At 44.2% G+C, this 22,706-nt stretch overlaps 2 protein-coding genes across 2 annotated transcripts; both read right to left on the bottom strand.

The window, feature by feature from the left end:
• Positions 1–3,978: 3,978 nt before the first annotated feature.
• LOC306835281 (uncharacterized protein) lies at positions 3,979–7,414 on the bottom strand. The gene is made up of 3 exons (XM_079361740.1): positions 7,288–7,414; positions 4,919–5,283; positions 3,979–4,811 (listed from the first exon to the last, which is right to left on the bottom strand). Exons 1-3 carry the CDS (start codon positions 7,294–7,296, stop codon positions 4,577–4,579), a joined length of 609 nt encoding a protein of 202 aa, XP_079217866.1. The 5' UTR covers positions 7,297–7,414; the 3' UTR covers positions 3,979–4,576.
• Positions 7,415–19,305: 11,891 nt separating this feature from the next.
• On the bottom strand, positions 19,306–21,092 carry LOC306835129 (uncharacterized protein; the record flags this gene model as incomplete). Its single annotated transcript, XM_079361557.1, has 2 exons — positions 19,306–19,729; positions 19,931–21,092. 2 exons carry the CDS (start codon positions 21,090–21,092, stop codon positions 19,503–19,505), a joined length of 1,389 nt encoding a protein of 462 aa, XP_079217683.1. The 3' UTR covers positions 19,306–19,502.
• Between the last annotated feature and the right edge of the window lie 1,614 nt (positions 21,093–22,706).

Genomic DNA, 22,706 nt, shown 5'->3' with positions numbered 1-22,706 from the left:
TATGAAAACCTTCGAACGGCTGCTGCTCCAACACCTCAGACCCCAGGTCCAACACGCACAGGATCCCCTGCAGTTTGCATACCAGGCAAAGGTGGGCGTGGACGATGCCATCCTCTATCTTCTACACAGGGCTTACTCTCATCTGGACAAAGGGAGCAGCGTGATGAGAATCATGTTCTTTGATTTCTCAAGCGCCTTCGACACCATCCATCCCCTCCTACTGAGAGACAAGCTGACCGAGATGAGGGTGGACTCGCACCTGGTGAGGTGGATCACGGACTACCTCACAGAGAGACCGCAGTACATCAGACTGAAGGACTGCACATCTGACACTGTGGTCAGCAGCACCGGAGCACCACAGGGGACCGTGCTCTCCCCTGTCCTGTTCACCCTGTACACCTCTGACTTCCAGTATAACTCTGAGCTCTGCCACATGCAGAAATACTCGGACGACACTGCGATAGTTGCTTGTGTCAGGGATGGACAGGAGGAGGAGTACAGGAGCCTGATCGAGGACTTTGTGACGTGGTGCAGTGACAACCATCTGCAGCTAAACACCTCCAAGACCAAGGAGATGGTGGTGGACTTCCGAAGGAACAAACCACATCTAGAACCTGTTTCCATCGGGGGGGTCGACGTGGAGGTGGTCAGGACCTACGGGTACCTGGGGCTGCAGCTGGATGACAAGCTGGACTGGTCGCCTAACATGGACACTACCTGCAGGAAGGGACAGAGCCGTCTGTACTTCCTGAGAAAGCTCTGGTCCTTCAACATCTGCAAAAAGCTGCTGCAGATGTTCTACCAGTCTGTGGTGTCCAGCGTCCTCTTCTACGCCGTGGTGTGCTGGGGAGGAAGCTGCAAGAAGAGGGACGCAGCACACCTGGACAGACTAGTTAGGAGTTCCGGCTCTGTGGTGGACACAGAGCTGGACTCACTGGTGACAGTGGTAGAGAGGAGGTCTCTGGACAAAATGCTCTCCATCATGGACAACACACACCACCCTCTGCACAGCACCTTCACCGGGCAGAGGAGCATGTTCAGTGACAGACTGCTGTCACAGTCGTGCTCCACGGACAGACTCAAGAACTCTTTTGTCCCCCTGGCCATAAGACTGTACAACACTTCACTGTCACGGCAGGGAAGAAGCACACGGTGAACACTGGACTCATTTTTTCACTTTTCTCATTCCTCATCTGCACTGCTGACCTCAGAGTCAGCCCCCAGTTTGGACACTTTAATGCATATTGATAGTCACCTTACTGGGCACTGGTCACTTTAATGATAATCACCCTAATCATGTCTGGTTTCATCCTACTGTTGTGTCATGCTACATCTGTAAGGGCTGACATGATCACCCTAATTAGGTCAAGTTTCACTCTATTGTCTTTGAAACTTTATGCTAATCTGCTCCTCAATAGTTGGGTACTTTAACGGCAATCACCCTAATCACTCCTGGTTTCACCATATTGTTTTGGACACTTAATGCTAATCACTGCTCCTTTATGTTGGTGAGCGAATTTACATTCCTGCATTGACTGTTTAATGACTGTACTCACACCTCTGGCACTATCTCAAACACCTCTGTACATGCACATGTAACTAGTTTCTAAAGGTCAGCACTTTGTTTCTAAGGTTCTTTAACTGTTTACAGGTCTCTTTTAACCAACACATGTTTTTCTCTCCTCACAGGTTATGTACATACTATATAAGTTTTAAGTCTAATTGCTAATGCTAACTGCACAGGTTAAACATATAATTATGTTTATTCTTAGTCACAAGGGGCTGCTAAATCTTGTTTGGGGGATTATTGTATACAGAGGGGAGGGGGGACAGCGGGTGTGTATTGTAACTAATGTCTTGTGTCCTGCCTGTCTGTATACTGCAACTGGATGCCCTGAATTTCCCTCGGGATCAATAAAGTATCTATCTATCTATCTATCCTAACTGCAGCCTGCAGTGCGTAACACTGGGGCTCTTGGATTAGCACGTTCTTTTAAAAGGTGTTAAATTTAGACACCGTCACAACCACCGCAATTTTTGCCTGTCTTGGTAAATCACACTGTGTGTACTAACTTAACTTCTTTACATTTTCTCCTCCAAGTATTTTGCACGCTGAGGCAGAAACGCCTCATTTTGCATATTCATTAAGGCAAACGTACTATTGGACAATACGTGTTGTTTTGCTCATATGAAAGACGCAATCCTCACTGCACGCTGTTAGTAAATCACATCGCACATTTTTTGCTTGTGGTATCAAGTTTGCACACGTTTAGTAAATCAGGCCCTAGGTGTCAGAGTTACATATTACTCCTTTAAATCAACACAAACAGAACAAGTCTGTAACTGAGAACACTTATAAATGTTATGCTAAAAGATCCTTCATTACACATTTTCAGTGAAACGTGTTTCCACAATTAAAATTCAACATGAATAGTAAAAATAAAAACCTGGATTCTTTCATTTTTAGTTATTTTTCTGACATTTTAATCTTTGGCGTGAGGCAGTAACAACGGGCCCAGAGCAGGCTGTCAGTGCTTGAGCTCCGGAGTTAGAAGGTACACACACACACACACACAAACGAGTGTGTTCAAACTGAATAATCCTTATGAAAACAGAACACTGTCTGATCGACTTCATGTGTGTTCAAGTTTCTGCAGGTTAACCGTTAAGAGCTGAAGTTGGAGGTCTGGTTGATGGCGGCCGGTTTAGCGAGTAGATTTCTGAGGTGGAGGTCGACACTGCAGCTTTCTTCCACTTCCTGCAGGTGTAGGCGACGGTGATGGTAAATTAATGGTTGAAGAGGAGGAGGTGATGAAGATTCATCAAGGCGAGCACACTGGAAATAAATGTGATCATATAAATGTTAAAGTTCTGCCAAGCTCGTGAGTTTCTAAAATGTTGAAGAAAGTTGGTTACTTTCTTGTTTTTATGAAGATTTGTGACTTACTTTAGTTTTTGATTGTATTGACAAAGTTCGATGTTTCTGGCTGAAGATGCTCCTCATGGTGAACACGCTGTTTGTGACGCCGGCCTCAGAAGCCACAAAGCTGATCCTGTCCTCTCTGAACGTGACGTGTTGAAGATGTGGTCTGTAAAAAAACATCCAACATGACATTAAAGAGTGAGAAACTTTGCTGCAGGAGGCATAAAGTGACAACAACAGGAAGTGATATCTAAAATAACAGCAGTCACATTTCAGTAATAATCAAGCTAATGCTAATCTTCCCTGAATATTAAAGTAGGAGATGAGGCTGCAGCTTACTTGAGGCAGCGGCTGTTGCTTTCTCCTTGATGTTTGGGATTCCCTCTCTTGCAGAACCTTGCTGTCTGAAATCCTGACGGTAGTTGACTCCTCTAAATAGTGTGGCATAAGTGTATAATGTATGTAATAAGGCATAAATGTGTGACATAAGTTCTTTAAACATGTTGGAAACACAATGCAGGAACTGGCAGAGTTAAAAAGTTCAGCTTCAGGGTGCAGCTTTCTATTTTGCAGACAGGAAGCTGCAGGTTGGGTTTTACATTGTGTCTTAGTCTTTGATGTGGTTAGAGTATAAAGCTCCTCTCAGTCTGTCTGCAGACGGAGGAAGCTGCAGGTTGCTGACAAAAGCTTCAAGGTGGAAGTCTTAGCGGCATATTTCTGCCTGATGCAACCAGTAGAGACGACATTACAGGTTGCATGCAGGAGTTAGAGGACACAGCTGGTGTCAAAGTTGGCTTCAAGGGTCATGTGCAGTTATACACCTGTGCAGGTTGAGGTGATATTTGCTTGCAAAGGCCCTCAGTGGAGGTTTGATATGAGTCTGTCTGCCAGGATGCAGGTGGAGGAAGCTGCATGTTTCTGACAGAGGGTGAAGGTAAAGCTTGGTTGAGGAATCAGAGACTGGTGTTGTAGTTTGAGGCCTCAGATCCTCAGGTGGAGGCAGACTGGTTTCTAGATGTTGTTATGGTAGCTCTTAGCAAGCAGTATCTGCAGGTGGAGGAAACTGCAGGCTGCTCGCAAAGGCTTCAAGATGGAGGATTAATATAGACGATTCTGTCAGATGCAACGAGCTAAGATGACTTTTCAGGTTGCAGACAAGAGTTAGAGCACATAGTTGGTGTAGAAGTTGGCTTTTAGAGTCATTTGTAAGAATCTACAGGTGGAGTTTGTAGTGATATTTTAATGCAGATTCCTTAGTTGGAGGTTTGATATCCACATATCTGTAAGAGCCTGCAGGTGGAGGAAGCTGCAGGATCCTTGCAGAGGTATCAAGTTGACCAATAAGGTGAATATTGTAGTTCTAGCTTCGAGCTTGGAGGTAGAGCTAAGCTAAAGCTAATGGTTGTAGGTAGAGAATTTGTATTTGGCTGTGTGCAGGTGGAGGTGTTAGCAGCAGAGGACTGATGGCAGTGTTTAGATTTTAAGAGTGATGGAAGATCCTCCTGCTGCTTGCTGTCAAATGTATATATCCCAGGAGGTGCTTAAGGTGGAGTCTTGCTTTAAGAGCTTTAATCTAAGTCACTAAAAGTCTATTAATCTATTCTAATATTTACAGCTGCATTTTGGTCTTTGTATGCAGCATCTTCTTTCGTTTTAGTTTGACTTCTTGGCTCTTTTACGGGGCGAGTGTTCAGGACTCGGCTCTCCAATCGTGTCGATATCAAACAGTGGAGGATAGACGCCGCGTCCGTATGACACGTCGACACTCACCTGTCCGTCTTCGTCCTCTGACTCTGTGAAAGAGGGACGGTCCAGTGATTCCCACAGCTTCTGTTTGAGCCGACGTCCCAGGTCTAAACTGTAGGGACGAACCCGGCCACTCTTGTATCTGTGAGCACAGGAGGGAACACAAATATAGTTAATATTAATAATTAAATATAAATCAAAAATTCAGATTTTTAGCAATGAGTGATTCATTATTTTATGGAAACATACCGAAGGAGATCATCTGCCACTTCATGGTAGATGATCTGGAACTCGTCCACTGAGCGGTTGTGAACAGTCAGAGGACCCGTGTCAGAAGGGCTCGGCTGGTCCTCGGTGGAGGCCGGGAGGCTTCGGGGAAACTTTGATGCCACCGGCAGGTCAGCAGGTGGGATGGTGGCAGAAAGAGGCCTGGAGAGGAAGTCCGTCTCCACTGGAGGTTGAGCAGGAGGACGGGGCTCAGAGCTCCTCTTCCTCTTCTGACGGAGGTTTTCAGCAGAGGGCTGCGGCCTCGTGCTGCTGGCTTCAGGCTTCTCCGCACGCCGTGCAGAGATTCTTCGCCTCCAGTAGTTATGGTCTCTCAGGTGGACAGGACACTGCAACAACAACACAGACACCGTACATGAAACCTCTATGATGTAAATGTTAAAATGACACGAGGCAGAGAGTTTGGATCTCTGTCTTTTAGCTTTACATAAAAGAGCAGCAAATTTCAGTTTGTTCACCTTCAATACAAAAAGTCCTGGATGTCATATTTGTGAGTGGAAACTGAAATCATAGTGTAATGGTGTTTTTTCTCGTGCTCTAAACTCCTCTGTTTGTTATTCTGCACACTCGAGTTGATACTGTGAATATGTCCAACGTGTTCGTACGTAGCATTGATATAAAAGCCAAACACTGTCATTATATGGAAGCTCTCAATAAAGAAACCTCGGGCCAGAGGAACTTCTCATATCTATAAACTCTGGGAGTAATGTGTGTGTCTGATCACACTCAGTCACATTTTACAACCTGTACTTGGACACAGAATAAAAATAACCACTTCAATATGAGCCCTGAATTCAGCTAATGAAGCTCCACTTACACTGATAAAACTACTCATAAAAAATTTACTTTTTGCATAATTTATTTATGTTGATCAAGCAAGATCACTCTTTGTTTAAACTACTTATTTTTTTACATGAAAAAGAAAGTCCAAGTAAAGTGGACGTAATTTTGTCAAGTAGATTAAGCAAAACTAAACTTTGTATAAACTACACATTGTTTTTCAATGTTGTCAATGACATTTGCAAGTATAACCAACTTGATTATATCATGTAGATCAAACAAAACTAGTCTTTGTATACATTACTTATAATCAGGGGCCTTTATAAAGGAAATAATCAACTTTATGCAAATAAAATCCACCTTTGTGATTTAATTTTAGTCGACGTAAAGTCCCTGCAAATCTGCTGAGATAAGAATTATAATAATATATTTAAGTATTGTTAAATGATTCATTTTGTGTGTTTGGAGACCAAACCGTACTGGCGCCTGTGACTGGCATTGCCACGGTTCGCTCTCTGTTTTGTAGATTATTGATGATTATTGTTTCACTATATGTGATCTTAGCAGCCCAGATGACAAATGGAAGTGTCCTGGCTTTACTAACCTATGATCGGGACTCTTTATTTCGTATCAAAGAGTCATTGGAGGACATGTTTCATACCTGGGACCGTTACAAACAGGCATTTCTGCCTCCGTTTGAAATCGATCCCGTCTCACCTGACTACTTGGTGCTGTATCGGGTGCCGGGTAGGACCCGCAGGAGATCCAGAAAAAGGGGCTCTCGGTCCGGTATCCAAGTGAAGCGAGGGCGTGCTGCGGCTGCCGGGGGCTCCGTCATCTTCGGCTGCCGGGACCACACTCGGTTCCTGCGCCGGATTCCTCTCCTCGATGTGTGCGCCAGCGTGTCCTCGCTGCCGCCTGCCCGCGCTTCAACAACTGTCCTGGACCCTTCACAGTGCTGGAGCCATGATCAGGGGTTTTCATCGCCATCGCCTACTTCCGTGTTTATGCCGGCTTTTCCAGCGTGGACCAGCTGGAGCTCACGTGACCGCTGGATGTGCCTTCGTCCAGTCCCGCTCCGCAACACGGACACTACCTCCGAGACGTCAATCCACGTCGGCCTATTGGATACTCGTTCAATGTGACTCCGACACTTTCAAGAGTCAACTGGGGACGTTTTTATTTGTCCAGGCTTTTGGTTGGTCTCTTTTAGGGCTGCTATGATCTCTGTACTGTCTGTTTGTTGCTTGTGATGTTTTAAACCCTGTTTGTAAAGCACTTTGTGGCCCCTGCCTGCGAAAAGTGCTATATAAATAAATTTTACTTACTTACTTACTTTAAAACACAATATTACATCTGGAGGACGTAGCTTAGCATCACTGACAGCGTGTGGAGTTAGATAATTTATAAACCTGCCCAGAAGGCCTAAAACACGCGTGTTGGTGCATCTTTAGCGTGTACACATGTAGTTAATATTCTAGCATTAATGACTGAGCGTCCACAGACATTTAAAAGTAAAACAAATAAAAGTTCTATAATGTTTATAATCTCACATTTTCCATGACGGTGGCTCGTTTATTTTCTGTCCTCTGGGAGTCTTTCGTTCTTCTCGGGATGAAGAAATTTTCAGTCGAATCGGAAACGTTTTGGGACAAATCGTCGAGATAAAAGTTGTGTGACCTTTCTCTTGGCTGTTTGGATGATGAGTGAGTCCAAATGTTGTTTTGATTCAAAGGATGCACCAGGAGACGCTGCCTAACAACCGAGCATTCTCACCTGCACGTCTGTTCTAGAATGTCATGAAGTTTCATCCAATCAGAGCGCAGAATGACCCAGACTGTTTCCGTGTATGGAAATGAATTATTATTAATAATCAAGACTATAGATACAGGCAACATGGCAGTGAGATATCTACTGAATTAATTCATAGCATGACCTCACTGTATCATCAGATATTAAAGGGGACAAATCCACCTCAACAGTGTTTTTGAACATTTATCTGGGTAAAGCCTGGTTCACACGGCAGGATAATTACGCCGATTTTGGCCCCGATTCTCCCCTACCGATAATCTTAAGGACGCCCTGATCATCAAAAGATAATCTTAGAAGATCATCCTGCTGTGTGCGGTGTGTTAAGACTGCTCTCGTCGGGACCGCTCCGATCTCAAATCGGGGATATTAGGATAGGATATAACTTTATTGATCCCCAATGGGGAAATTCAGGCGTTACAGCAGCAGCAGTGCATAATCAAAACAAAGAGTCAAAAATCAAATAAAATAATAACATAAACATGAATACAATCCAGGTAGAAAGGGGGGATATATACAGAGGACTATAGTGTGGTGGACTCAGCAGGACAATGAAAAAGATAGTAATAATACTGTGCAGTAAATGGCATGTTAAAGTGACCAGTGATGAATTTAAAGTGACATTTGTGATCAGAAGGTTATGTAAAAAGTATTGACCGTTATAAGTGTTACGACCCGGCTCAGAAGGTCACAACAAAGTATGGGAGACCACACAGTTTTTAAGTTATTCAAATCTTTCCAGTATTTATTTAACTCTACTCTCTAACGAATCAAAGAACACAGTCAGTAAATCAGTGGTGGTTGCAATGTTGAATGTGTGAAGTGTTGACCCCGAGTGAGAGACAGAGCCAACTTTAATCCTCAGGCCCAGCCTGCTCAGGTGTATTAGATCACATTAATTGGCTCCACCCATTTCTGCTTGAAGACTACCTGAGAGAGGAGAGATACAAAACCGCAGGAAGAGCACTGACACAGTCAGGGGTCGTCACATCCTCCCCCTTAAAGAACTGGGTCCCACCCAGTACCCATAAACAAACTAGTTTCCCAAGTGAATTATCCAAACCTAAGCAATGACCCACATTTTTTACAAAAACCAATAAAACATACTTTCAGCGAATTCCCTCTCAGCTGCCTGGATCCAGTCCGAGGAGCACTTTAAGAGTACAGGAAAACAATCAGTAATCAGTATTAGTCATCTTTTTAACACCAGTGATTAACGCTCTAGTCACAAAACTTTTCAACGATCATACAAAATCAGGGGGACCACACTTGCACCAACATACATGTCAAAATGGTGTAGTGCCCAAACTGGAACCAAACTTTCTGTCTTGGTGACGAGACCAAACTTGTACAAAGTCAACCTCTGGGAGTAGGAACTGACAAGTCGCTGATGCCCTAGCTTTCCATCTTGAACCAACACCTCAGCAGTTGAATCATTGCCACCAATCTGAAGAACCTCATTTACATTTTCAAACATTGGAGCAAAAACTTGAGGTGAAACATATTTTTCATTAACTTTCAAATCTGGATCATCACAAAACCTCAAACCAAGAGTTTCTGATGCCTTCTCCTCCCCATCAAAAAGTGCTCCCAAATGAGGTGGGAGAACAGCACCAGGCGTATCCGTCTGAGATGTCTGGCAAAAAATTCTTTCATCAGGACAAACATGTGCCACCTCTGGACACTCTGTAACATGTTCCAAGTCTGCCCCAAGGTCAGCTCTATGCAAAGGTGCAGGAACAACTTTTCCGATAGCAGAACCCGATTCCCCTCTGTCCAAGTCAGGTGAAAAAGGCAAAACAGGCGTACTAGTGAAGAAAGTATCTTGTGTGGCCTTGTCATGCATGGAGCACAGTTCACTGGGGATCAAAATTTCCAAATTGGAACAATCAGCCAATTTACCCTCTTTAATCAGTTGAAATTTGTACTTTTGAAGCTCAAGTCTTTTCTTATTTGTTTCCAATTTCATTCTTTCCAGTTCAAGTTGCATTTCGAGTCTTTGTTGTAACATACTTTTGTCATGTTCCAACAGCAGAGATAACAGCTCTTGTTGTTGTTCAAATGTTAAACCTGCGCACACAACCACCATTGTCAAAATCCCAAGTCAAGTCCACCACTGATCAAATAGCAAGTTCACAACCCACTTACCAAACATCTCAAGGAACTTAGTGTAACAAGGTAATCTCTCAAGCAAACAGAAAATATTCAGATTTACTTTACAAGTTTAATAGGGCAACCCCAAAACCTATACAAATATCTAGGGCGGCAGTAGCTCAGTCTGTAGGGACTTGGGTTGGGAACCGGAGGGTCGCCGGTTTGAGTCCCGGCACGGACCAAGTCCGGAAATTGGCCTGGTAGCTGGAGAGGTGCCAGTCCACTTCCTGAGCACTGCCGAGGTGCCCTTGAGCAAGGCACCGAACCCCAACAACTGCTCTGGGGCGCCCTCTGTGGGCAGCCCCCTCACTCTGAGACCTCTCCATTAATGCAGAGTGAAAACCGAATTTCCCTCGCGGGATTAATAAAGTATATGAGGCGTCTCCCAAACTCAGAATATTCCAGGAAAGAACTGAGGCAGTCACCTGAAACACCCCAAATCTGGTGCGCCCCCTCCCCAGAGTTACCACCAAAAACAAAAAAGGCAAAATAACAAAGTGGCAAGTCCTGCTTGCCCGGCGGCTTGCTGATCAGGGTGCCCAAAAAAAACCTACCAAAACCAAACTTATTCAACAAACCTTGTTACACCATTGTAATTTGAGATATCAATGAATAAATATGTGGTCGAAACTATCAAATACTGTGCCTTTCAAGGATAATCAACTCACTAAAAACATGCGTTAATCTCCCAACAAACTGTACCAGTTACAAGTCAGAGAGGCTACTTACCACTCTGCACAGACCAATTCTCAAGCAAACTGCACACCAACCTGGTAGAAAACTAATTAGACTTACAATTACCAAGTATCAAACCAAATCCAAGTTCAAAAGTCAGACGAGCCCCCATTTGTTACGACCCGGTTCAGAAGGTCACAACAAAGTATGGGAGACCACACAGTTTTTAAGTTATTCAAATCTTTCCAGTATTTATTTAACTCTATGCAACGAATCAAAGAACAGTAAATCAGTGGTGGTTGCAATGTTGAATGTGTGAAGTGTTGACCCCGAGTGAGAGACAGAGCCAACTTTAATCCTCAGGCCCAGCCTGCTCAGGTGTATTAGATCACATTAATTGGCTCCACCCATTTCTGCTTGAAGACTACCTGAGAGAGGAGAGATACAAAACAACAGGAAGAGCACTGACACAGTCAGGGGTCGTCACATAAGTAATAAGTTATAAGTATATGTATAATAAATATAGTGCAGTTTTGACTAGAATATAGATATATAGTTATAAGAATATTGTTAGGTTTACGTTTGGCGGACCCCAAAATGCAGAGACAGACAAAAATAAATGTTCCAACAGGGAAAAACAAAAAGAGCAAACAGTGAGGGCAGGCAGGTACTGGCGGCCTACCAGGCTTGTCAGGATAACGAGTATAAAAGTCATTAATAAGCGACGGGTCCAAAATCAGGGAGCGAGAAATCCATTAACGCTCCTCTGGCCCATAACCCTCCTAATCCACCAAATACTGGAAGCCCCGGCCTCGCCTCCGCACATCCAAAAGTTGCCGGACTGAAAAGGCAGGGGGATTGTCAATGATCCGGGGGGGTGGAGGGGTTCGGCCGGAGGACAGAGAGTGCTGGAGTTTACAGGTTTAAGGAGTGAAACATGGAAAGAAGGATGAATCTTCAACGAGGGGGGAAGTCTTACGTGGACCACGCAAGGATTAATAACCCACTCAATCTCATACGGGCCAATGTACCTGGGTGCCAGTTTCCGGGACTCCACTTGGAGTGGGAGATCCCGAACGGATAGCCATACCTTTTGACCTGGCTGGTAATCTGGGGCAGGAGTGCGGTGACGATCTGCCAGTCTCTGGTTTGTGTGGTGTGCGCAGCTCTAGCTTTGCGCCAGATCTGTCGTGCCCCGTCGTAGATGCCCCTGAACAGAAGGAACTGCCACTTCCGCCTCCTGAGCTAGAAAAAGTGGAGGCTGGAAACCGTTAGCTGCCATAAAAGAGGACATACCTGTGGCTGATGACACCAGGGAATTGTGGGCGTATTCGATCCAGGGCAGATGGGTGGACCAGGAAGCAGGAAACCGAGCAGTGACACAACGAAGTGCCGATTCTATGTCCTGGTTAGTCCGCTCCGTCTGGCCTGGGGGTAGTACCCGGAGGACAGGCTGACCAATGCCTCCAACGCCTGACATAAAGCCTTCCAAACCTGCGCTAAGAATTGTGGATCTCGGTCCGAAACAATGTCCTGAGTAATGCCATGGAGTCTAAAAACATGCAGGGTGAGCAGAGAGGCTGTCTCCAGGGCAGAAGGCAACTTAGGCAGGGGAACAAAGTGCGACATCTTAGAGAATCTGTCAACAATAGTCAGAATGGTGGTATTACCTTCAGACGGAGGCAGGCCTGTGACGAAATCTAAGGCAATGTGGGACCAAGGCCTGTGAGGAATAGGGAGGGGACGAAGCAGACCAGCTGGAGCACGGTGTGACACCTGCAGGTGCTAACTGAGCAGGCTGAAACATATTCCTTAGTGTCCGCTGACATGGACGGCCACCAGAAGCGTTGTCGTAGGAGACTCAGGGTCCGATGAAAACCCGGATGGCAGGCGATCTTGGACCCATGTCCCCACTGAAGAACCTCCAACCTAGCAGCCGGAGGAGCTGACCATGGGGACAATCCACAGGAGTCCGGTGATTCCATTGGGCCTCCTGGACAAACCTTTCAACCTCCCAACGAGCTGCACCCACCACACAAGAGGACTGCAGGATGGTTTCCTCCGAGACATCCTCAAAAGGTGGAGAAAACTGCAGAGACAGATCGTCAGGCTTAACGTTCCTAGATCCTGGGCGGTAAGTGAGGGTAAAGTTGAAGCGTCCCAGGAACAGAGCCCAGTGAGCCTGGCGTGGATTGAGCCTGCAGGCAGAATGAAGGTAGGAGAGTTTTCTTGTGGTCTGTCCAAACCACAAAGGGATGAGTTGAACCCTCCAGCCAGTGCCGCCACTCCTGCAAAGCCAACACGACAGCCAGCAGCTCACGATTCCCCACATCATAATTCTTCTCAGCGGGAGTGAGACGTCGGGAGAAGAAGGCACAGGGATGCAATTTTGCTGATCAGCGGCAGAATGTTGGGAGAGAACAGCCCCAACACCAGAGCCCGAGGCATCAACCTCAACAACAAACTGACCAGAGGGGTCAGGTTAAGACAAAACAGGAGCTGAAGAAAAGAAACTCTTTCATTTAACAAAAGCCCCTTCTGCTGTAGAAGACCAAATGAAGGGAACCTTCACCGAGGTTAGCTTGGTCAGTGGTGTAGCAACTCTACTATAATCGCGGATAAACCTTCGATAGAAATTGGCAAACCCTAGGAATCTTTGAAGTTGCTTTCTTGTTGTAGGAGTGGGCCATTCGGCCACTGCCTGAACCTTGGTAGGGTCGGTCTTGATTTGCCCCTTCTCCACAATAAAACCAAGAAAACTGACTGAGGACACATGAAACTCACACTTTTAAGCCTTTACATAAAGTCTGTTCTCTAATAGTCTTTGCAGCACAAGTTTAACGTGCTGGACATGCTCCTGAAGTGACTATGAAAAAATCTAAATGTCATCTAAGTACTCAAATACAAACCTGTTGAGCATGTCGCGGAGAACATCATTAATGAGTGCCTGGAAGACGGCAGGGGCATTAGTCAACCCAAAAGGCATTACAAGGTTCTCGAAATGCCCGGAAATGCAGTCTTCCACTCGTCTCCCTTCTTAATTCTCACCAAGTGGTTCGGAGGTCCAACTTGGTGAAGATGGTGGCTTTGAGGAGGGGGCCGAAGGCAGAGTCCATGAGAGGAAGAGGGTACTTATGCTTTACGGTGATGTCATTAAGTCCCCTATAATCAATACAGGGCCGCAAAGTCTTGTCTTTCTTTTCTACAAAGAAAAATCCCGCCCATGGCCTCCCTTTCAGGCCTGGAGAGGTTGTAAAGTCTGCTGGAGGGTAGAGACGCACCGGAGAGAACGTCTATACCACAATCGTATAGTCTGTGAGGCGACAGTGATAAAGCACGGTCCTAGCTAAAAGCCTCCTGGAGGTCATGATATTCAGATGGAATGGACGACAGATCAGCCAGTTTTGGAGGGCTAGGTGTGATAGTGGCAGTGGTGTGTATCGCAGAGTGTAAGCAGTGGGATTGACAGAATAGACTCCAATTAGTAATGGTTAGCGTAGACCAGTCTATATGTGGGCAGTAGAGCTGAAGCCAGGGGAGGCCTAACACGAGTGGTGATGTGGGTGACGAAATTATATGTAACAAAATGGTCTCATGATTGTTACCTGACATAACCAAGGTAAAAGGGCCAGTGTGGTGAGTGATACGGGCGAGGAGTCTACTGTCGAGAGCAAACATGTCCTGAGGTCTGGGAAGAGGCTCAGATGGTAAGTGGTGCCGGGGAAACAAAACAAGAATCAATAAAATTGTCATCTGCTTCAGAATCCACCAGAACTTAGAGTGAAACAGAGGTCTGACCCCAGGAGACAGTACCTTTGAGGGTTCAGCCAGACGTTCCCAGCAGACCCTCACTACACGTTTGGGCCTGCTGAGTCTGACCGGCTTCCTCACCTGCCAGCGCATCCAACTCACCACCAGGTGATGATCAGTTGACAGCTCAGCCCCTCTCTTCACCCGAGTGTCCGAGACACACGGCCGGAGGTCAGATGACACGACAACAAAGTCTATCATCGACCTCCGGCCTAGGAGGTCCTGGTGCCACGTGCACATGGACATCCCTGTGCTCGAACATGGTGTTTGTTATGGACAAACTGACTGGCACAGAAGTCCAATAACAGAACACTGCTCTGGTTCAGATCAGAGAGGCCATTCATCCCAATCACCCCCCTCTAGGTCTCACTGTTATTGCCCACATGAGCGTTGAAGTCCCCCAGTAGAACAATAGAGTCCCCAGTTGGAGCACCGTCCAGCACCCCTCCCAGGGACTACAAGAAGGCCAGGTACTCCGCACTGCTGTTCAGTCGTAGGCTGAGACAACAGTCAGAGACCTTTTTTTTTTTTTTACATGTAATTGATTTTAATGTTTCATAAATGGATTCTTTTAACGTGAATCTTTTGGCTCCTTTTTTGAAAAGTGAAAGTTGAAGTTTGGGTCATTGAAAGCGGTGTAAAGCTGGCGGCCTGGGTTTGAATCCATCCTGTAGTTCCTTTTCAGCAGGTCATTCCTCTCTCTCTCTCTCTCCCTCTCTCTCCCTCTCTCTCAAAAGCAACAAAATATTTTGTTGCTGATCTTGTTAAATTTTCAACAAGCTTGTGTAACTGTTTATCTATGAAAAGCCATTAATCAGCTTTTTGTGTGCATTTCTTACTTATTCATCACTCCGTGTCTAAAAACGTTTCTTTAATGTTGTTCTAAAGACGAATAAATGTACAGCAAACAATTATTTGAAATGATGGTCTGATCACCAAGCAGCAAGGTGTTGACTCACTGTCTCCATCTAGTGGCATGATGAACACATCACAGTAACAAAACTTCCTTTAACACAGATGACTGTCTTGGGGCTGCATGGTTACCTCACAGCGAGAAGGTTCCTGGTTGGGTTAGGGTCAGCGTATGTTCTCTTCTCGTACTCCAGCTTCCTCCCACAGTTCAAACACATGCTCGTTATTTTAATTCCTGACTCTAAATTCGCCCTAGGAGTGAATGTAAGTGTGACTGGTTTTCTGTCTCCATATGTCCTGTTGGGGATTTTCAGGAGCGAATATCTGACCAACGGTTATGTTGGGTTTTATGACGTAAAATTTGATTGTCAAAATAAATTAATAATTAAGTTTATTTAATTATTAATCTAAATCAATAATTGTTATTAAACTGCGTTTAATAAACCTCGGGGCACCACCCTGTAAACAGGGAACAACCAAAATATTACCAATATAAGTCTCAAATTATTTAATTAAATACCAATATCATTAATAATTAATAATCTGTATTTAATTGAAGGTGTGAAATCCGAACACAAAGCCCTTTCACCCAGCCTAAGTCACAAAGCAAATTCACAGTGATCACAAACAATGACTTTTTAAGATATAATAGAATTAATTTAACAAAGCAACATCCAGTTAATCAATGAAACTCAATCAAACAAACAACTATTATAAACCAAACTACAATTAACAAACAAAACAAACAAGCGTGGCACATGTGTGTGTGTGTGTGTGTGTGTGTGTGTGTGTGTGAGAGAGAGAGGAAGAGGGGGACAGACAGACAAAGACAGACAGGGACAGATCAAAATGGCGGCGACCACGCGTGGTCACGTGATGGCGGACACAGCACGTGATCTACGTTTCAGCAGCGTCTGGAAAGCCACAGATCTCTATGTGTGTGCGTCTACCGAAAGGTGTGTGTGTAAAGGCGAGAGAGCGAGAGAGAACAACGCACCTCGACAGCTCAATCTCAGCCTGGAGCTCACCACAACTCAGAGCATAGTGTACTTCACGTACCAGAAGCCAGTGGCCGGATTTGTATCAGACGGCGTTTACACTTTCTGATAGTGAGTCTATTACCCGGTCATGACGCGGGAGCTCACAGATAAACACACTGGACACATCGGCACAAATAAGGAGAACAAAAGAGATTTTCCTCTGGTAAAATCTAAGACACAGTGGTCAAACACCAAGCAAATATTATCACCGTTTCACTATAATAACTCAGTTATTAAATACACTCTCTATATCTAACTGCCCAGACCTAGCTAAGCCTCATTTGGAACCGCTTTGTCCACGGTTGATGAGAGGAAAAGAGATTCTGGAACGGCCTTTCTGCAGTTGTTTGGAGATGGCGGTGCGTCCAAAGGGGTTTGAGAAAAGGGCCGTAGTGTCCTCCGTCGAGCGAGGTGATCTCCGTGGGTGTCCTTTCTTTAAAGGACGGAACGAGACGTAATCCTTACAATCTCTCTCAATACCGTTTCAATACGGGAGAAATAGACGCTATTCTTTGGAGATGCATTCAAGTGGATGATCTAAGCTCGGAATTTCGGACGTCGGTATGCTTCAAGGCCTTTGGATCAGCTGCGCGCCAAACTTTTAAACAAAGAGAAGCGTGTTGAAACAGGAACAGAGTTGGGTATCCTCGGACGTCGCCAGACGACATTTGGAAGAGGCAGAACAATGAAGCATGGCCGGCTTTATACCTCCCAGACTTCACACCTATGTGTTAGGTGTGGCAAAGCATTCTGGGAGTACCTGCAAGGCATGCTGGGATAAAGAGTCTTTTGTTGTAGTTCTCCAAACGACACAGCCTGAGCTTTGTCATTCTGGCTGGACCCCAACAGTCCCATGCCTCTTCCCTCCCCTCCACTCCTCTTATCACGTCTCCTCTCTCAAAATGTTCTCCCATCTCCCAAGCTGATCTGTCAAAAATCATCTCAACCAGGAAATCCTCCACCTGCATTTTAGACACCATCCCATCCTCCCTCGTTAAACTGTTATCACTAGAATTATAAACTCCTCTCTTAGCTCCTCCACTGTCCCTCTGTCTCTCAATCTGGCTGCCATCACCCCCCCTAAAGAAACCTGGACTCCTCTCTGAGATCCTTGGACATGCTGTAGCCACCCAAATCAAGTTCATTTCCCATTTCACTAACACCCTCAACGAACAATTTCAATCTGGATTGTGTATCCAGCATAGCACTGAAACAGCCCTCCTTAAAGTCACACATGACCTCCTCCTCTCCTCTGATTACTCTCCATCCTCATAGATTGTATCTGATGTGGTGGTCTGACAGATGTGTAGATTGTGGTTGTTGTGGTGGTCTGACCGTCACACATTGGGCAAAGATCACATTAATGTCTTAATGATGATGACATCATTGACTGCAAAATCTAAAGTGCAGGTTTGAATGTTAATGAGTTATGATAATTTCTTTAAATGAAGCTGTTGAACCATCTAATCCTTATCAGCAGAGCTTTACACAGTCTATCTGTTATCATTTATTTTTTCAAAAACAGTTAAAATGGTCGTGTTGGTTTACTCTTTGAATCTTTGACTTTGTGGTCAGAACAGAATGAAGCCGTCTGATTGATAAAAACATCTTTTATTGAAGAATAAAAACAGAAATTTGCAGATGAGATGAAGACGAGCTGAGCAAACTGAGTCCTAAAAACACATTATTACAGATTCATTAAATGTTACATATAAAACATAAATCACTGAAAATAACATCAACATGAATCAGAACATTTGTGTCGGCTAAATATTTGATTTCAAACACACATTTAGAAACTTCTCCAAAAATCAAAACAAAGAAAACCTAATTTCAAAAGTGAAAGTTTGATTCAACGTCAAAAGATATTTTACTTTCTAAAAGCTGTTAAACTTCAAACTGACGACAACGAGCTGCATCGCAAACGACTGCTGTGTTGTGTTCTGTCCGCCGCCGTCATCACGATGTTCAAACTGATCTCAGCCTACTGCAAACAAGCAATACCACTCCTTACCAGCAGGTGGAAGCAGTATTATATTGTTCAAACAAAGCAGAAAACTTAAAGCTGAGGAAACACAAATGGGATGTTTACACCCTTTCATCATTATGTTCTGAACGCATTCGTAATGACCACGACTTGATGGAAACATGGTACAGGCGTAACATGAGAAGAGACTTCTGTAAACGCCCTCTTCATGCCTTGTTGACTGACTGTTTGTCTCCAACTGGTCACCACCAGTTCAACATGTTAAATCTGACAACAAAACCTTCAACAAGCTCCGAGCAGCACCGACCAGAACCACAGACTTTACCTGGAAGCCCTGTGTACCTGTCTTAAAAGTTCTGCTCTCTCTTAATTCAAAGCTCTTTATTGGCTTGAATATGTAAATATATTACCAAAGCATGAAAGAACAAATAATGCAATAATAATAACCATGAATAATAATAACAAATCAAAAGTAACAGTAATAACTAATAATAACTATATTTTAACAGGAGTACTAATAATTATGTTTTGTTTAAAGCACGTGTGTGTAAGATTAACACAAGTGTGTGTAGATGTGTTTTGTGTTTGCATGTGTGTGTGTGTGTGTGTGTTTGTGTGTGTGTGTGTGTGTGTGTGTGTGTGTGTGTGTTCAGCTCTTTGTAGTCTGTGATAACAGAGTTCAAGTTGATCAAATAAAAGTTCCTCCTTTCATCAGTTCATTTACAATGTAGGAGAACGTGCATCTCTGTCTCCACCTCACCTGACCACATGGTCTGTTTTCTTTTGGTTGTCATGGTTTCTTGTGTCTTCCTGTTTGCTAGTTTGTGGTCACTGAGCCTGTACCTGGTGAGGATCTGTCTTGTTCCAGTTATGTTTCTTCACATTGTGTTATAATTAGTTTTACTCTGATTGGTTTTTGGAGAGTAACACGCCCGGACACAACGTGTGTAAAAGAGTCAACTGTTCTCTGGGAGCAGAATGAACAATACAGGTCAGGTACCAATCCCATTCAATGTCTGATTCTCAGTGTGAGATATGCTCTCAGACATCATTTCAAATCAATATACTGATGATTTAGGTTTTTAGAAGCAACAGGAACATTTACCCAAACTGCATCCCAGTCTAATTCTTGTCCCATTCTGGATATATCCCTGTCCCAAGCTTTCATTCCTGATGTGGGCAAATATTTCTGGGGAAGGAATCACAACTTAGCTAACCCTTACCCCAATTTTAAATTTACAATGTGATTATATTTAATTTCACGTGTAACATTAATATTATGATTTAATCTTTGTGAAGATTTAAAGTTTGTATCAACAAGAACACCATGTTTCAATCAGAGCTTCTCAAAATGATCTTGTTCATCTACTCAAACATTCATTTAACGTCTCTGCCAGCAGAACTTGTACCGCAGCGCTGCTGTGGATCCCTTCACTCGACTCTTCATCTCCTCCAGTTTCTGGACCTTCTCTGTGTCTCTGTTCTCCTTCATCTTTTCAATCAGGAAGTCCAAGTGGAAAAGAGTGGACAGAGAATCAGCATTCAGAGCGATCTGCTCCAGTCTGAGAACATGCTCGTAGGACTCTTCCAACAATCGATCTTTGTCCTCTTTAAGTTTGTCCATTGTCTTCTGAAGTGTTTCCAGAAGACTTGTTTTCTCTTTGCGGTCTGCTTTTCTTTGGTCATACTTCACTTTCACGTCTTGATGAGTTATCTGACGTTTCCTTGTCTTCTGAACATATCTCCACTTTTCCTTCACATGATCAGACACAGGGCATTTCCCTGTACAGACAGTGCAGCGACCCATACTGATCACCTGACAGTGTTTGGGATACCAGGCCATCGAGCATCCAGGGTAGTGACAGTTCTCCTCACAGACTGTACAGCACACAGCTCCGCTATAGAACAACAGCCTCATTCCACCACTGATTGGTTCTTTAACTTTGTAGACCTCATCAACTTCTGCAGTGAAGTTCTTGTTCCTCTTCATCTCTTGTTCATGTGTCTTCAGGGCTTCATGAGTCTGTTGGATTTCTCTCTGTTTTAATTCAATCAGCTCAACTCGCTCTTGCAGGTTTTGGATCGAGGCTTTCAGTCTGATGCGTTCGTTCAGAACAGCCACAGTTGTCCCCAGCTGCCGTGGAGGCGTTTTTAACAGAAACTCTCCAAACTCTGACATTCCTTCCATTGATACATCATATGCATGTTTAAGAATTTGTTTGCTCTCTTCTGTTCTTTCTTCATTTTGAAGGTTATTAAACAGGAAGTGAACAGGCTGCTTCCCTTCATCTTTGGCACACTTGATGTTTGCTTCCTCAAGGGCTTTAAGAACATTTTTAGGTGTTGTTCCATCTGAGTGAGTGATGAGACAGACAATGTTGTTCTCCATGTTTTTTCCAAACAGAGACGTCACTGAATCAAGGACGTACCTGAAACGATCACTCAGGCGATTCTCGCTCGCTTTCATCACCAGACCCACGACATTTATCTCATAAACTCCGTCCTCTGAGCAAAACAAGTCAGATAATCTAGTCGTGATGTCGTCATCATGTTCAATCCCTCTGGTGTTTCCGTATCCAGGAGTATCAATGATGGTCAGAGAGTAGGACAGAGTTTTATCTTCAAAACCAAAGAGCTCGTACACGATCACATCTAATGTCTGACTGTCAAACTGATCTCTCTCCTCCTCTACGATCTCAAACCAGACATCGTCGTTCCACGTCACTCCCATGGCGTAGTTGACCAGAGCGTTGATCAGAGTAGATTTTCCTGTTGCTATTTCTCCCACAAGCAGGATGGTTATGTGTACTTTAGTTGGATCTCTTTCACCAAGAGTCATTCTTGTTATGGTCCCAATCTTCTCTTTCTTTGGTGTCAGCTGGTAGACATCAGGAGATCCTGGACGGATCAGGTGTTTGCAGGTGATGTCGTCATACCTGGTTGTTGTGTTTCTGTTGAGAGGTGAAGACATCCGATCAAAAAGCAGAAAACATGAATAAAGAGATCCAAATGGGATCTTTTAATAAAAGCAGTTCATGCACATTCACACCACATGGTAACCTTTCACAACAATAAGTCTGAATGTGACTCCATCTCAACATTGAATATAAGAAGAAGACCTAGTCACCTTTCAGTTCCCCTTATGGAGGCTACAGACTGAACGGTAAAGTGATTTTCAGGGACTCAAAGACCCCATTCATTGGATTGTTAATGCTGATTCCCGCCCTGTGCACAGTGGTGTTCAGCTTCTCCTGTCTGGACGGAGATGTTAAGTCCCACAATGCAGAACAAAACTGCAAAAAAACAGCTTTTTTACTGCTGCTACAACTGAACTGAACAAGCTGTAACCATATTTGCACACTTGTATTTATTTATGTCCAAAACGTATTCGTACCCTGTCTGAAGAGATTTGTATTTTTCATTGATCTTATCAGTTCAGACATCTCTCCTTTATTCCTACAATTCACTTAGCAGACGCTTTAATCCAAAGCAACGAACATCAGAGACGAAGTACAACACAAGTAAAGATCTAGCAAAGAGCAAACCATGTCAGTAAGTGCAAATGATCAGCTTCAAGTCCGACTGGACACACAAGTACTGACAGGAAGTGACCAGAGGTAAAGCACAACAGAGTTCTGAAGAGTTCTAACCAGCATAGAAACCATCTTAAAAGTTGTTGTCAAACAAAACCATCGTTGTCATCACCATCATCTTCATCAGTATGATACCAAGGAACTGATCGGTGGAACTGTAACACCTCCCACACAGATCAGATAACAAAAACACAAAAACCTCATATCAAGATCTCATTGAACAGGTGAGTCTTGAATGATTGAAATGTAGTTGGGCCGGTCAGTGTTGAATGTGTCTGGAGAGTTCCTGAGGGAGGGAGCTGTGGAGAAGACTCTGACCCAGCAGGTTCAGTGTTCAGTTCTGTACGGCGGATCAAAGATTTTGGAGTCTGAAGATAGTGGTCGGCTCCTTCCTCTAAGTGTCTGAGGCTCGGAGAAGGAGTGTGATGGTGAAGGATATCAGTGAGGTAGGAGGAGGTCAAAGGCTTTATGTGTGAGGAGCAGGATGTTGAAGGTAATCAAATAATAATGTTGGAACAACAAACATGTACTCAGAGCGATGAGCTACGTTGTGCATCACAGGCTGTGAGTCAGCACGAAGCGTCCTTCACAACATCAGTGTGCATCAACCAGATCGAGGTCGAGGCAACACGACACAATCCACTGGTCGACTCACCAGTACACAAAGACAACACCAAAGATACAGATAGATAATCAACAGCTGAAGTGAAAACAGGAACTTTAACCATGGTTATGTTTTCAGAGGAGCTGGAGGAGGCGGCTGCTGCTCTGAATATTAAAAAAACAAGCAAGTGACCATGGCGCCCTGTCAGCTGCCATCTTGATAATATCAGCTCTTAACGAATGAACAAAGTCGCTCAGCTCCTCCCCCTTCATGAAAACATTTATTAAAACAAATTCACTGAATGTGGCTTCACATCAGTCTTACCGTCAGTTTGTCTTTGTTTCCGTGTATTTCAATCTGCTGTTATCTCTTCTCTTTGTTTGTAAGT

Source organism: Symphodus melops (genome assembly GCF_947650265.1).
Source record: "Symphodus melops genome assembly, chromosome: 14".
Classification (NCBI taxonomy): domain Eukaryota; kingdom Metazoa; phylum Chordata; class Actinopteri; order Labriformes; family Labridae; genus Symphodus; species Symphodus melops.
The sequence above is the reverse complement of the archived record's forward strand: the minus strand, read 5'-3'. Positions and strand labels throughout refer to the sequence as shown.

Bases quoted from the DNA above. Each gene is read 5' to 3' on its own strand.
- LOC306835281 (XM_079361740.1), bottom strand. The intron at 4,812-4,918 runs GTATGTTTCCAT...CTGTGCTCACAG, and splicing joins GTGGCAGATGATCTCCTTCG to ATACAAGAGTGGCCGGGTTC.